Source organism: Schistocerca serialis, chromosome 4 (assembly GCF_023864345.2).
Source record: "Schistocerca serialis cubense isolate TAMUIC-IGC-003099 chromosome 4, iqSchSeri2.2, whole genome shotgun sequence".
NCBI classification, from domain to species: Eukaryota; Metazoa; Arthropoda; class Insecta; order Orthoptera; family Acrididae; genus Schistocerca; species Schistocerca serialis.
The window spans coordinates 420309543-420324698 of NC_064641.1; the positions used below are offsets into that span (position 1 = coordinate 420309543).

The 15156-nt window shown below is 39.0% G+C and overlaps 1 protein-coding gene across 1 annotated transcript in view; it reads right to left on the minus strand.

Moving 5' to 3' along the window:
- LOC126475002 (supervillin) overlaps positions 1-15156 on the minus strand; it is a 579202-nt gene that overhangs the window by 360522 nt on the left and 203524 nt on the right. Inside the window, exons 9-10 of the mRNA XM_050102541.1 lie at positions 13449-13616; positions 3524-4376 (exon numbers count right to left, since the gene is read on the minus strand). Coding sequence (XP_049958498.1) covers positions 3524-4376; positions 13449-13616 — 1021 coding nt within the window. The remainder of the gene's footprint in view (positions 1-3523; positions 4377-13448; positions 13617-15156) is intronic.

Sequence of the window (15156 nt, forward strand, 5' to 3'; positions counted from 1 at the left end):
ACTGTAGGACGCTAACAATTACCAGCTGCCAGTGTCACTTGTTCCATCCAGGGTTCTTCATGAACTCTCCACAGACAGGAGCATGACCTGCTAGAGTGGCTGGTCGGGACTGAAACAGTTCATTCATAAATACAGAATAAATTTATATGTTGTAGCTCAATCACATGACCTGGTGTATGGAATTTACATGTACAATGGAGGAAAAGATACAGACGTTAGTGACCAAACCCTTACAAATCAAACCTGCTGGACTGGAATTCTGAAACCTAACAAGAAGGGCTGCCTGCTGGAAATAGCGTCTCAAAAACTTTGGAAAGGATAAATAATATACTGCCACAGGAAGCTATGATAATTGAATAGGTATTTAAAAAGGCTTTATAATTTGTAGCATTTACAGATGTAATGTTGTGGAAAGCAACAATAAGAACAGAGAGAAAAAATTAAACTGCAGTCGACTATTTAATACAATACGAGAGGCGTTGAACAAGTAATGTAACACTTTTTTTTAAATTTTGGTTGAAAACAATAATAATTTCGTTTGTGACCTCTTTAAGCACTCATTTCATTCTTCCAGTAATTACGGGAGATAGCAGCATTATACTAGTCTTCAAAATGGCATCTGCATCTGAGGTACATTCCAAGCAAAGAGCAGTTATTTAATTTCTTTTGGCAGAAAACAGACCATCACGAATATTCAGAGGCATTTACAGAATGTCAATGGACACTGGACAGAGGCATAGTATGCTGCTGGATGAAGATATCTGTCATCAGCGCAACAAGGAGACACAAATTCTGACCTGCTACATGAAGATTAGCTGCACACTGTTGTGATGCCTGCAATATTTGGACACACTTCTTACAAGTGGAGAGTAGGATGGGTCTCACCAATGGGTTTCTCACCCCCCCCCCCCCCACTGATACCAGTTCAACCTGACTGTTAAAACTGCTTAAAATAACCAGTTTCTGAAATGATCGATTTTCCTCTTCTTATCCCTACTATTTCCTGTAATAAACATAGCAATCTAACAAAGATTAAAAATTTTGCCTCCTTAAGTTTCAAAATACACAGAATCAGAATATTAAATTAAATAGGCAAATAAAACAAAAAATTGCCATAAAGACCACTAGTACTCTGCTTTTGATTATAATTTTTTTAAACCCGGCTAAAAAAATCACACTGTAATCGAGAATCATACTGCTATTTCAGCATTATGACTAGTCGGTCCTAAAGGGTGACAACTGAGGCTGAAGAGCTGTTTTCAAGGGCTACAAGCAGATAAACGTATATTATCCTGGTACAGGCACAGGCAGCTACTTTCTATTTTTATTGCAAACTACAAATGAATTGTTAAGTTCCAAGTTGTCTCATTATATGATGTTACTATTCTGTTGTGCCTCCTTCCATTGTTAATCTTTTAAAGCCAATGGGGCATTCTAGATCTCTGATGCTGCACTTCGTAAAACACTTCCAGATTATGGATGGTCCACTCTGTAATACAAGTGATGTCAGACAATGAAAACAAGAAACTACCATACAGACCAGGTGGAGTAATTCTTGCCCACTGCAGGCGCACACATACCATCTGACATGACACATAGTAATAGGTACCTTATTATCTCAGCAATGCTGTATCAATTCCTATGTCTTGTTGGCTGCTCTTGTTTATCAGCATTATTATTAAAATGGAACTGATCACTTCTCCAATTTTCTATAACAATGCAATATTTCAAAGCAATGGAAATTTTAAGAAAAAAAATTACTCGCTTTTTAAAAAAAAGAGTTATTTAAAAACCAAAAATTTTAGCACTGCTGCTGTGGCGAATTGATATTTTGGTTTCTTTACCTGGTTATTAGTAACACTTGTTATAACCAAGACCAAATAAATACCGAAAAATTGTGGTTAGTCAGAACTAAAATACTGGTATTGGGTTTTTCCCATCCCTAGTATACATTTGAAATCTGAATCAAGGACCAACCTTTCTCTTTTCATACAAATAGACAATTTCCAAAGGGAAGAACAGTGTCAGTGTGTGTGTGTGTGTGTGTGTGTGTGTGTGTGTGTGAGAGAGAGAGAGAGAGAGAGAGAGAGAGAGAGAGAGAGAGAGAGAGAGAGAGAGAAGGGGCAGGGGGAGAGGGATGTTAGAGGACCAGAAGTCTTTGATTCAGTGTTCAGCTTATGGTAATGTAACATGCCATGTAAAAATCACTGACGGCACTAGAATTAATTAACACCATCACTGTAAACTTACCTGGAAGGAACTTTGGATGGAACTATAAGGTAAGCAAAATAGTGAACTACAAAACTGAGCTTCTGGCAGAACATTGCACTGATAGAGTACACTAATACTGGCATCAAGGAACTTGATAGTAAGCAATACAAACATAACCAAATAGTGCAACACTTCACATACACTTATCACAGTCACTTACACATCAGCTACACAAACAACAAGTTTAAAAAGGAAAATACCAGATGCATTCAAAGTGAAAAGTGAGTTCCACTTCACTGGCTGAATATTCTTATGTAGCTTCTGTCTACATGCAGTTAGCTGGAACTGGATGATGTATTCAAAAAATCTTTGACTTGTCTCCAAGTTCCAAGTCTGAACTTCCTAATTAATATCTAGAACATCAAAATCTTCACAATTACGTATGGATTAACCCACCCCATTTCTGTGGCTTGTCTGAGCTTCTGTTCTGCTGCACATGCAAGTACACTACAAAACAGAAACTCAGTAGCACTGACATACTACACAGACCTTACTCACTAATTAACACACATTCACACCTAAAAGTGCTTGAGTAAACACACATCATTAGAATGCAACAAATATATTCATCATTCTGTACAGTAAACACCAAAATACGAAGACAGCAAATGAAGAATTTTATTGCAATTCTTTTATTTAGTGAACATATGAAATTAATGAATAAACAATTTCTCTCATTTGAGTTCTATGGAATGTTGACAGTGGGACAAAGTACTACATATTTAACAAACTGTATTACAATTTACACTCTACCAGACTCACAACTTTTAACAAAAACATTTTACACCGACAGTTCTCCTGGATAACATTTTTATAAACAACTATCGTAATGTTAATTTTGTCTCCTCTTTTAATTTTTGAGTTTAATTGGCAGTGTACTCCCCGTCTTTATATACAAAGACAAAAATACTTAAAAATCTACATTTCTTTGCTGATAGGGAGGAGCTAAAGGCACATTAAGAAAGCAAAAGTACGTGAACATCATTATTTTTGAAATTAAATAAAGAAAAAAAACAGCTGAAATGTGGGAAACACTTAACACACACAAGTCTATTGCAAGAAGATAATGAAAAGCTTGCAAAGTACACGGGGAAACAAAGTGCTCTGACATAAAGCTCATATATTAGTATGCACAATTATGTCTTACTTAAAGACTTTAAGTGAGCTATTAATACATTTCTATTTACAAAACCTGGTATTCCACAAAGCTGCAGGGCTGGAATCATGCTGCTAGCAATAACAGTTTTCCTACCTGTTCTGCCTGATGATAGCAATTTGACGCCGACGTGCAACAGCCTCATTCCGTATGATACGCTTCACTTCACGGCCTCCAGATGATGATGTCTCCCCATCCGATGTCTGAGAAGTATTTAAGTCTAGGGACAAACGATGGTCACTGTGTAAGTGCTTGTGCACCCTGTTCACCTCTGTGGTGACCTGCTTTCTATTCACATTATTTGTGTTTATTTGCTTCATCGCATTAGATCTGCTATTCTCTTCAACAGTTGTGCTGGAGACTAATTTCTGGTTTAAATACTGTTGATCCATAATAGCTTTTTGGCTGTTCTCTTTCTTCTGAGAATCACTAATCTGCTCACATGTGAAAACTTGGTTCTCTTTTTCCTGTGAGAGGTTCTTGATATTTTTAATCTTTTCTCCAGTGTTTGGCCTACTTGCTTGCTGTCTCTGTTGTCGTGCCTGGGCCTCTACATCATGGAGGATACTAATTAGATCAATACCTCTCTTACAACTGGTAACTGTGGGTCTTTCACAATCTGAATCTGATGCTGCCCCACTATCCTCTGATGAAGAAGAGCTCTCATCAACCCATTCCTTGGGCTTTGGCTTTAGTATCGATTTTGGATAATCTCCAGTCATAGAGAGATTCTCTGTGCTAGAAAAGGATGGTCGTTCTTCAGTGCTTGTATCTTTCTTTAAAACACTCTTCAGATGTCTGGAACTATCTGGTTCTGGTGTTTTAACTATTCTGCCAACGACAGATGAGCTTTTCAAGATCCCCTTCACTTCATTTTCAGACTCTTGTTCAGTTACTTCTTCACTGGATACAGCCTCTACCTTTTGTGAATCAGAATGCTTCAAAATTCCTGAAAGGAGAATACATTCAAGTTATAAAATACATTATTTGGCCAAACACAAGAAAGAAATAGCATGAAAGATAAGGCTGAAACAGTACAATTTTAGTTACATCATGTGTCTCAAATACTCCAAAACATTACTAAACATGATGTTTAGATATTACACAAGGATATTAAACACGGGTAGACAGAATATATTTTACAATTCATGGCTTTAGGAAAGGTAAAGGCACCAGAGGGACAATTCTGATATATATTGCACTTGATAATGGAAGCAAGATTGAAGAAAAATGGAAATGTCTTTGTAGGATTTTTTGACCCAGCAAATACGTTCATTCGTGTAAAATGATCCAAGAATGATCACAAAGCTAGCTAGCTAGTTAGTTAGTTCATTAGTTACTTGTTGGTATGTAAGCTATTGTGAAAGACAGGTAATATGCTATGTATGTAAGAACCACGAGAGAACAATAAGAATGGGAGACCAGGATGTAAGAGACTGACGCCACCTTTCTCTCCAGCTGTTCAATCCATAAACTGATGAAACAATGACAGAAATAAAAGACAGGCTCAACAGTGAGATTAAGAATCAGCATAAAAGAATATCAACAATTAGTTTTGCTGTGACATTGCCATCTTCAGAGAAAATGAGGAAGAATTACAGGACATAATAAGTGAAATGAGCAGTCTTATGAGCAAGAAATATGGACCAACTGTAAATCAAAGACAGACCAAAGTGGCGAGATGAAGCAGAAATGAGATTAATGATAAAATTAAAAACAGAATTAGGGATAATGAAGAAGAAGTGAAAAGATTGTGCTACCACGGAAGCAACATAACATACAATGAATGAACTGAGCAAGTAAAAAGTAGAGCAGCACAGGCAGGGGGAGCATCTTTGGTCAGAAAAAAGTCCACTAGTATCACACATTGGCTTTAATTTGAGGAAGGAATTTCTGAGGATGTATATCTGGAGCACAACACTGTATAATTCACTGTGAGAATACTGGAACACAAGAGAATCAAAATGTTTGAAATGAAGTGCTATAGAAGGATGCTGAAAATTATGTATACTGGTGAAATAAGAAATGAGGTGGTTCTCTGCAGAATCAGTGAAGAAAGGAACACATGGGGAAACGCTGACAAAAAGGAGGAAGAGGATGATATAACATGTGCTACTTCATCAAAGAATAACTTCCATGATGCTAGAGCAAGCTGTAGAAGGCAAAGCTGTACGGGAAGACCGCAACTGGAATATATCCAAGAATAACAATGGGTGTAGGTACACTCCGAGATGAAGAGGTTGGCACGGGAAAGGGCGTCACGGGCAAGCTGCATCAAATCAGCCAGATGATGATGATGATGATGATTATGATGATAATAATAACTATTGTTCTATCACAATGAGTCACCGCAGTGCTGACAATTCATTCTCTTACAGACACACGTGTCCAGATCCATAGAAGGAATGTCAATGTGAAGCAAAAACTAATCATTGTTCTAGTAAAGAGACACCAAAGTGTAACATAAGCTGCTTAACCAATTGCCAGACATCTTTGTAAACTGCTCATATTTCAGCCTATCTAGAAAGGCCAACTACAGGGCCCTGTCAGGGGTGATACGACCATATTTTCATAATCAGGTCTCTCTGGTCAGAATCAGTTGAGCACAAAAGTCAATTTGCTTGGATGCAAACAATCCACTATTAATACATGCAGTTCTGGAATATGGTATTATCGAGTAAGGACTCGTCAGGGCATGATTTAAGATTCAGATGTCCATGTTTGGACCTAGTAGGTGCCAGATGGTCTGCGTGTGTGATTCCTTGTTCGAGTTCAGATCACAATTTTTGCCTATTAAAAATAGGCAGAGCTATTTAAGAAGTCTTCCATACTTGGAGCAAACCCATTTTAACAGTTTGCAATTGAGCCTTTTCTGCCTCACTAAAATAATGATCTTGTCTATTACATGATATGAGTTTAAAAAAGTTGGGTAGATTTACTGGACTAGCTCACTCAAAACCTCAATTTGAACATAAACTAACACTTGACAGCAACTGCAAAGAAGACAAGCATTTATCAACCCCATTGGACACAATGTAAATAGGTACAATATGCTCACAGCAGGCAAGAATGGGGAAGAAAACCTGCCTTGTCCTTTACAAAGGAAAAATAGAGGCATTTGCAATTTAGGATAACCATAAAAAACCTAAACTGGGATGGCTGAACTGGTTTTTGAATTGTTATCCTCCAAATTCAAGTCTTAGTATGATAACCACAGCACCATCTTGTTCGTTAGCATCAACTACAGAATTGGGTCAACAGCAGTTCAATTTGCTAAGAAACCTATCAACAACTACTTGTTATGTCTCTGGAGAAATGTATATACACAAAGATGATGTGGCTTACCAAACGAAAGCGTTGGCATGTTGACAGACACACAAACAAACACACAAAATTCAAGCTTTTGCAACCAATGGTTGCTTCGTCAGGAAAGAGGGAAGAAGGAGACGGAAAGACGAAAGGATGTGGGTTTTAAGGGAGAGGGTAACGAGTCATTCCAATCCCGGGAGCGGAAAGACTCACCTTAGGGGGAAAAAAGGACAGGTATACACTTGCGCGCACACACACACATCCATCCACACATATACAGACACAAGCAGACATATTCAAAGGCAAAGAGTTTGGGCAGAAATGTCAGTCGAGGCGGAAGTGCAGAGGCAAAGACGTTGTTGAATGACAGGTGAGGTATGAGTGGCGGCAACTTGAAATTAGCGGAGATTGAGGCCTGGTGGATAACGGGAAGAGAGGATATATTGAAGAGCAAGCTCCCATCTCCGGAGTTCGGATAGGTTGGTGTTAGTGGGAAGTACCCAGATAACCCGGACGGTGAAACACTGTGCCAAGATGTGCTGGCCGTGTACCAAGGCATGTTTAGCCACAGGGTGATCCTCATTGCCAACAAATACTGTCTGCCTGTGACCATTCATGCGAATGGACAGTTTGTTGCTGGTCATTCCCACATAGAATGCGTCACAATGTAGGCAGGTCAGTGGGTAAATCACGTGGGTGCTTTCACACGTGGCTCTGCCTTTGATCGTGTACACCTTCAGGGTTACAGGACTGGAGTAGGTGGTGGTGGGAGGGTGCATTGGACAGGTTTTACACCGGGGGCGGTTACGAGGGTAGGAGCCAGAGGGTAGGGAAGGTGGTTTGGGGATTTCATAGGGATGAACTAAGAGGTTACGAAGGTTAGGTGGACGGCGGAAAGACACTTTTGGTGGAGTGGGGAGGATTTCATGAAGGTTGGATCTCATTTCAGGGCAGGATTTGAGGAAGTCGTATCCCTGCTGGAGAGCCACATTCAGAGTCTGATCCAGTCCCGGAAAGTATCCTGTCACGAGTGGGGCACTTTTGTGGTTCTTCTGTGGGAGGTTCTGCGTTTGAGGGGATGAGGAAGTGGCTCTGGTTATTTGCTTCTGTACCAGGTTGGGAGGGTAGTTGTGGGATGCGAAAGCTGTTATCAGGTTGTTGGTGTAATGGTTCAGGGATTCCGGACTGGAGCAGATTCATTTGCCACGAAGACCTAGGCTGTAGGGAAGGGACCGTTTGATGTGGAATGGGTGGCAGCTGTCATAATGGAGGTACTGTTGCCTGTTGGTGGGTTTGATGTGGACGGATGTGTGAAGCTGGCCATTGGACAGGTGGAGGTCAACGTCAAGGAAAGTGGCATGGGATTTGGAGTAGGACCAGGTGAATCTGATGGAACCAAAGGAGTTGAGGTTGGAGAGGAAATTCTGGAGTTCTTCTCCACTGTGAGTCCAGATCATGAAGATGTCATCAATAAATCTGTACCGAACTTTGGGTTGGCAGGCCTGGGTAACCAAGAAGGCTTCCTCTAAGCGACCCATGAATAGGTTGGCGTACAAGGGAGCCATCCTGGTACCCATGGCTGTTCCCTTTAATTGTTGGTATGTCTGGCCTTCAAAAGTGAAGAAGTTGTGATTCAGGATGAAGCTGGCTAAGGTAATGAGGAAAGAGGTTTTAGGTAGGGTGGCAGGTGATCGGCGTGAAAGGAAGTGCTCCATCGCAGCGAGACCCTGGACATGCGGAATATTTGTGTATAAGGAAGTGTGGTTACAAGGATGGTTTCCGGGGGTAACAGATTGGGTAAGGATTCCAGGCATTCGAGAAAGTGGTTGGTGTCTTTGATGAAGGATGGGAGACTTCCTTATACACAAATACACAAACATTCCGCAAGTCCAGGGACAGTCAATAATGAGGATCACCCTGTGGCTAAACATGCCTTGGTGCACGGCCAGCACATCTTGGCACAGTGTTACACGGTCCGGGTTATCTGGATACTTCCCACTAACACCAACCTATCCGAACTCCGGAGATGGGAACTTGCCCTTCAATATATCCCCTCTTTCCGTTATCCACCAGGCCTCAATCTCCGCTAATTTCAAGTTGCCGCCACTCATACCTCACCTGTCATTCAACATCATCTTTGCCTCTGCACTTCCTCCTCGACTGACATCTCTGCCCAAACTCTTTGCCTTTAAACATGTCTGCTTGTGTCTGTATATGTGTGGATGGATGTGTGTGTGTGTGTGTGAGTGTGAGTGTGTGTGTGTGTGTGTGTGTGTGTGTGTGTGTGTGTGTGTGTGTGCGTGCGCGCAAGTGTATACCTGTCCTTTTTTCCCCCCTAAGGTAAGTCTTTCCGCTCCCGGGATTGGAATGACTCCTTACCCTCTCCCTTAAAACCCACATCCTTTCATCTTTCCCTCTCCTTCCCTCTTTCTTGACGAAGCAACCATGGGTTGCGAAAGATTGAAATTTTGTGTGTGTGTTTGTGTGTTTTTTTTATTGTGCCTATCTACCAGCGCTTTCCCGTTCGGTAAGTCATGGAATCTTTGTTTTTAATATATATATATATATATATATATATATATATATATATATATATATATTTTCCTTTTAGGATGGGAAGAATTACCCGAAAATATAATACCATACGACATAAGCGAATGAAAATAAGCAAAGTAGGCTAATTTTCATGTCGAATTATCACTCACTTCAGATACCATTCGAATAATAAAAATGGCAGCATTAAGTCTTTGAACAAGATTCAAAAATGGGCTTTCCATGACAGTTACTACTATCTGAACACCTAGAAATTTGAACTTTCAGTTTCACTAATCATGCACATTCTGTGAAATTAAAACATCAGGTTTTATTGAATTGTGTGTTGGAAACTGTAAAAACTGAGTCTTACTGTAATTCAGCGTTAGTTTATTTTCTACAAGCCATGAACTTAGATCATGAACTGTGCTATCTGAAACCGAGCCAATGTTGCACACTATATCATTTATTACCAAGCTAGTGTCATCAGCAAACAGAGATATTTGAGAGTTACCTGTAATACTAGAGTGCATATCATTTACACAAATGAGGGACAGGAGTGGTACCAACACTGATCCCTGGGGTACCCCCCCCCCCCCCCCCCCACTTGTCTGTACCCCACTCAGACCCCACATCACAGCCATTCTCAACAGTGTGAATAATGACCTTTTGCTGTTTGCCGCTAATGTAAGAGGTGAACCAGTTGTGAGCTACTCCCCACATTCTGTAATGGTCCAACTTCTGGAGCAATATTTGTAATCAACACAATCAAATGCCATAGTTAAATCAAAAAATATGCCTAGCATTTGAAACCTTTTGTTTAACCCACCCAGTACCTCACAGAGAAAAGAGAATGAAGCATTTTCAGTTACTAAACAACTTCTGAAGTCGAACTGTACATTTGATAGCAAATCTTATACTATAAAATGATCAATTACCCTTACATACACAGAAATTGGTCTAAAATTGTCTACGTTATCCCTTTTTATAAAGTGTTCAGGAAACTGACCATTCCCAAATGGAAAATTGCAAATATGGCTAAATACAGGGCTAACATGTGCAGCGCAGTAGTATAATACTCTGCTAGGCACGCCATCATAACAATGAGAGTCCTTAGTCTTCAGTGATTTAATTATTGAGTCAGCCTCCTCCTTGTCTGTATCACAGAGGAGTATTTCAGACATCAATCTCGGAAAGGCATTTGGCAAGAAAGTTATATAATACCTTGTAGAAACTAAATTTTTATTTAATTCACCAGCAATGCTCAGAAACGATTGTTAAATACTGTACATACGAGGGTTGGAACTTAATAGTCACAACTATTTATTCACAACTGATACAAAAGAGTTACATGTTTGCACGTGTTACTGTCCTTCAAAATAGTCACCAGCACAATGGGATGGCAGACAGTTTGCTGACCTGGATTATAATTATTTAATTGTGTTTTCTAACAGTTTTCTTTTTAATGATAATTGCCTCTTTTTCCCTGTGAGGAAAAAGCGACCTGTGCATAACATTTTGTTGTGAGTATCCATACGAGTGTTGTTATAAGCAAATCTTGATATTTGCTCGCGACCATTTTGCAACTGCCACATCACACAAATGTTGTTGTTGTTGTTGTTGTTGTTGTTGTCCTGAGACTGGTTTGATGCAGCTCTCCATGCTACTCTATCCTGTGCAAGCTTCTTCATCTCCCAGTACTTACTGAAACATACGTCCTTCTGAATCTGCTTAGTGTATTCATCTCTAGGTCTCCCTCTACGATTTTTACCCTCCACGCTGCCCTCCAATACCAAATTGGTGATCCCTTGATACCTCAGAACATGTCCTACCAACCGATCCCTTCTTCTAGTCAAGTTGTGCCACAAACTCCTCTTCTCCCCAATCTTATTCAATACCTCCTCATTAGTTATGTGATCTACCCATCTAATCTTCAGCATTCTTCTGTAGCACCACATTTCGAAAGCTTCTATTCTCCTCTTGTCCAAACTATTTATCGTCCATGTTTCACTTCCATACATGGCTACACTCCATACAAATACTCTCAGAAACGACTTCCTGACACTTAAATCTATACTCGATGTTAACAAATTTCTCTTCTTCAGAAATGCTTTCCTTGTCATTGCCAGTCTACATTTTATATCCTCTCTACTTTGACCATCATCAGTTATTTTGCTCCCCAAATAGCAAAACTCCTTTACTACTTTAAGTGTCTCATTTCCTAATCTAATTCCCTCCTCATCACCCGAGTTAACTCGACTACACTCCACTATCCTCGTTTTGCTTTTGTTGATGTTCATCTTATATCCTCCTTTCAAGACACTGTCCATTCCGTTCAACTGCTCTTCCGAGTCCTTTGCTGTCTCTGACAGAATTACAATGTCATCGGCGAACCTCAAAGTTTTTATTTCTTCTCCATGGATTTTAATACCTACTCCAATTTTTTTTTTTTTTTTTTTTTGTTTCCTTTACTGCTTGCTCAATATACAGATCGAATAACATCGGGGAGAGGCTACAACCCTGTCTCACTCCCTTCCCAACCACTGCTTCCCTTTCGTGTCCCTCAACTCTTATAACTGCTATCTGGTTTCTGTGCAAATTGTAAATAGCCTTTCGCTCCCTGTATTTTACCCCTGCCACCTTCAGAATTTGAAAGGGAGTATTCCAGTCAACATTGTCAAAAGCTTTCTCTAAGTCTACAAATACTAGAAACGTAGGTTTGCGTTTCCTTAATCTAGCTTCTAAGGTAAGTCGTAGGGTCAGTATTGCCTCATGTGTTCGAATACTTCTGCGGAATCCAAACTGATCTTCCCCGAGGCCGGCTTCTACCAGTTTTTCCATTCGTCTGTAATGAATTCGCGTTAGTATTTTGCATCCGTGACTTATTGAACTGATTGTTCGGTAATTTTCACATCTGTCAACACCTGCTTCCTCTGGGATTGGAATTATTATATTCGTCTTGAAGTCTGATGGTATTTCCCCTGTCTGATACATCTTGCTCACCAGATGGTAGAGTTTTGTCAGGCCTGGCTCTCCCAAGGCCATCAGTAGTACTGATGGAATGTTGTCTACTCCCGGGGCACTGTTTTGATGCAGGTCCTTCAGTGCTCTATCAAACTCTTCACGCAGTATCGTATCTCCCATTTCATCTTCATATACATGCTCTTCCATTTCCATAATATTGTCCTCAAGCACATCACTCTTGTAGAGACCCTCTATATACTCCTTCCACCTTTCTGCTTTCCCTTCTTTGCTTAGAACTGGGTTTTCATCTGAGCTCTTGATATTCATACAAGTGGTTCTCTTTTCTCCTAAGGTCTCTTTAATTTTCCTGTAGGCAGTATCTATCTTACCCCTAGTGAGGTAATCCTCTGCATCCTTACATTTGTCCTCTAGCCATCCCTCCTTAGCCATTTTGCACTTCCTGTCAATCTCATTTTTGAGACGTTTGTATTCCTTTTTGCCTGCTTCATTTACTGAATTATCACATCAGATTTATATAATCCAACATGACTGCTATAAGTACTTTGGGTACTCTGTTAGAAAAGCTCAAAGACTTTATTTCAGGATTATTATTCTCCCTCTAGAAATATCTCTGACCGCAGTCACACAATGAGTCTTACTGATTCTCATTCTCTCTTTTCCCAAATGTGTAAAAAGAGAGATACCGAACAGAATTCTACTTCTCTCATAACTTTTATGGATCAAATAGGATTTTTGGATCCAATCTGAATCGTGTAGGTAAAGCTGTTGCAGTTACGGACCAAGGAGAGAGAATTTTTCAGATGAAAAGAACAGCGATTACTTGGGAGAGGTCAAAGTTGGTGTGCTTTAGCATCATTAATTAAATAAGGTACTTCAAGTGTTTTTAATGACCTTAATTTCAAGAGACTAACACAGGAAAAAGCAGAAAAGTAAAATTTCTTTACTCAGTTATATGTGACAACTTGGAAGAGCAGCAATACCATCACCTGATATGAGTGATATTAACTTAATTTAACAAAGTCTTATCACAGTATTCAAAGACTATTTCATGAAATAAATTGTACATCAAATTTCTTCAAAATTGGTCTACCATTTTCATTTCTAAATTTTAGCTTGATTGGATTTGGCTGCATTGAAAATACACATGAAAGGGAAAATCCAAAAACAATAAATGAGGCTTCTGAAGACCTGTTACCTCTTGGTTTTGTTTCACTCTCTGGAAAACCAAGCTGAGGTCTTGTGGGTGAGACATCTCTGCTAGATGTAGAATGCTGTCCAAGGCGAGATGCAGAACTTGATTTTGTTAAGATATTTGCAGCATGTTCATAAATCTTCTCTCGAGCAGCTCGAATGGATAAACCTCCTACAACACCAAAACCTTTTTATTATGTATGAGCTAAGCAAGATGATTATGGCTGAAATGACTACTGGATCGATACAAAAGCAAGTGTTAAAGTTCACTGGAAACTTTGTATCAACACGCAGGGCATTGGATGGTCTGTAATAAAGTGTATAGAGTAGCTTGTCAAGGAGGCTAACATTTTGAGAACAATACATGTTGTGAATAATGTATATCTGCATTCTGCAGGGTACCTGTTATTGCTGTAAATAGTTATCATTCATGTAGTCTATCATATGCATCTACAAATGATTGTCCACCTCTGTAACTGAGTGGTCAGTGTGTCTCACTGCCATGTAGGCAGACCTGTCTCAAATACCAGCCAGGTTGGAGTTTTTATCTACTCACGGACTGGGTCTTGTACTTATCACCATTTTCTCATCATTGACTTCAAAGTTGCCGAAACAGTGTCAAATGAAAAGACTTGCACTAGGCAGCCAAATAACCTCAGATGGGGTCTCCTAGCCAAAAATATCATATATATATATATATATATATATATATATATATATATATATATATATATATATATATATATATATATATATATATATATATATATGATAAGTACAGATCAATATTTGCTAATAATTTGTCCAAAAGACAGACATAATTCACTCTCATCATATCTCTGTGGGCTTTCACGTTTACTATGATTACGACACACGTATTTCAAATAAATGTGCATGTTTTGTGTATTTTTACTGTTTTCAAAAACGACAGTTTACTACATCAAAGCCCAGAACTGCTGCCTTGGATTCACCTCCATGTGCTTTCTTACAGACACAACTGCGATACAATCATTTACGTACAAAAGTTCCAGTGAACACTACAAGCCATGTGCCACATACAAAAATCAATCAGTTTCTGTCAAAAGTTTATTTACTTGCATTATAAGTTTTAGAGCAACAGTTAAATTTCTCGAAATTTTGATAAAATATTTTCTCGTTTATACGACAAGTAACCTGCCTTGAGAAATATCACTGTCCAAAAACACATTTTATTTGCATCATTTAATTCCAGTTAACATTAAAACTGTAGCATGCAGGAGGCTACAGTAACAAACTTTACTAATCAGTCATTCATATTCAATTATTACATTTAAAATTACTGTTTTCTGAAACAGCAGCAACTATACGCTACCATCACCATGCACTTAAAAAACAAACAGAAATCAGAAGCAATGAAGTTAGATTTTATGCTCATAATAAAGATAACAGACAAAAGGCTACAAAATTAGTTCATATTAGCAAAGAAATTAGATTGTTTGAAGATGTAAGCCAAACCAAAACAGCTGAAGTTGCAAGTCTATCTAAAGACACCGATCTCAAACATGCTTAGCCTCATACCAAAATAAATGAATTCCAAGTCTTAAAACAGTATCAAAATCTAACGATGTTTCAAATAGTTGTTACCTGTGTTATCCCCATTCACTGAGGCATGAAAAATCAAGTTATTAGTTTAATTTCATATAACAAATTATTGAATACTTTCTTAAGTGTGT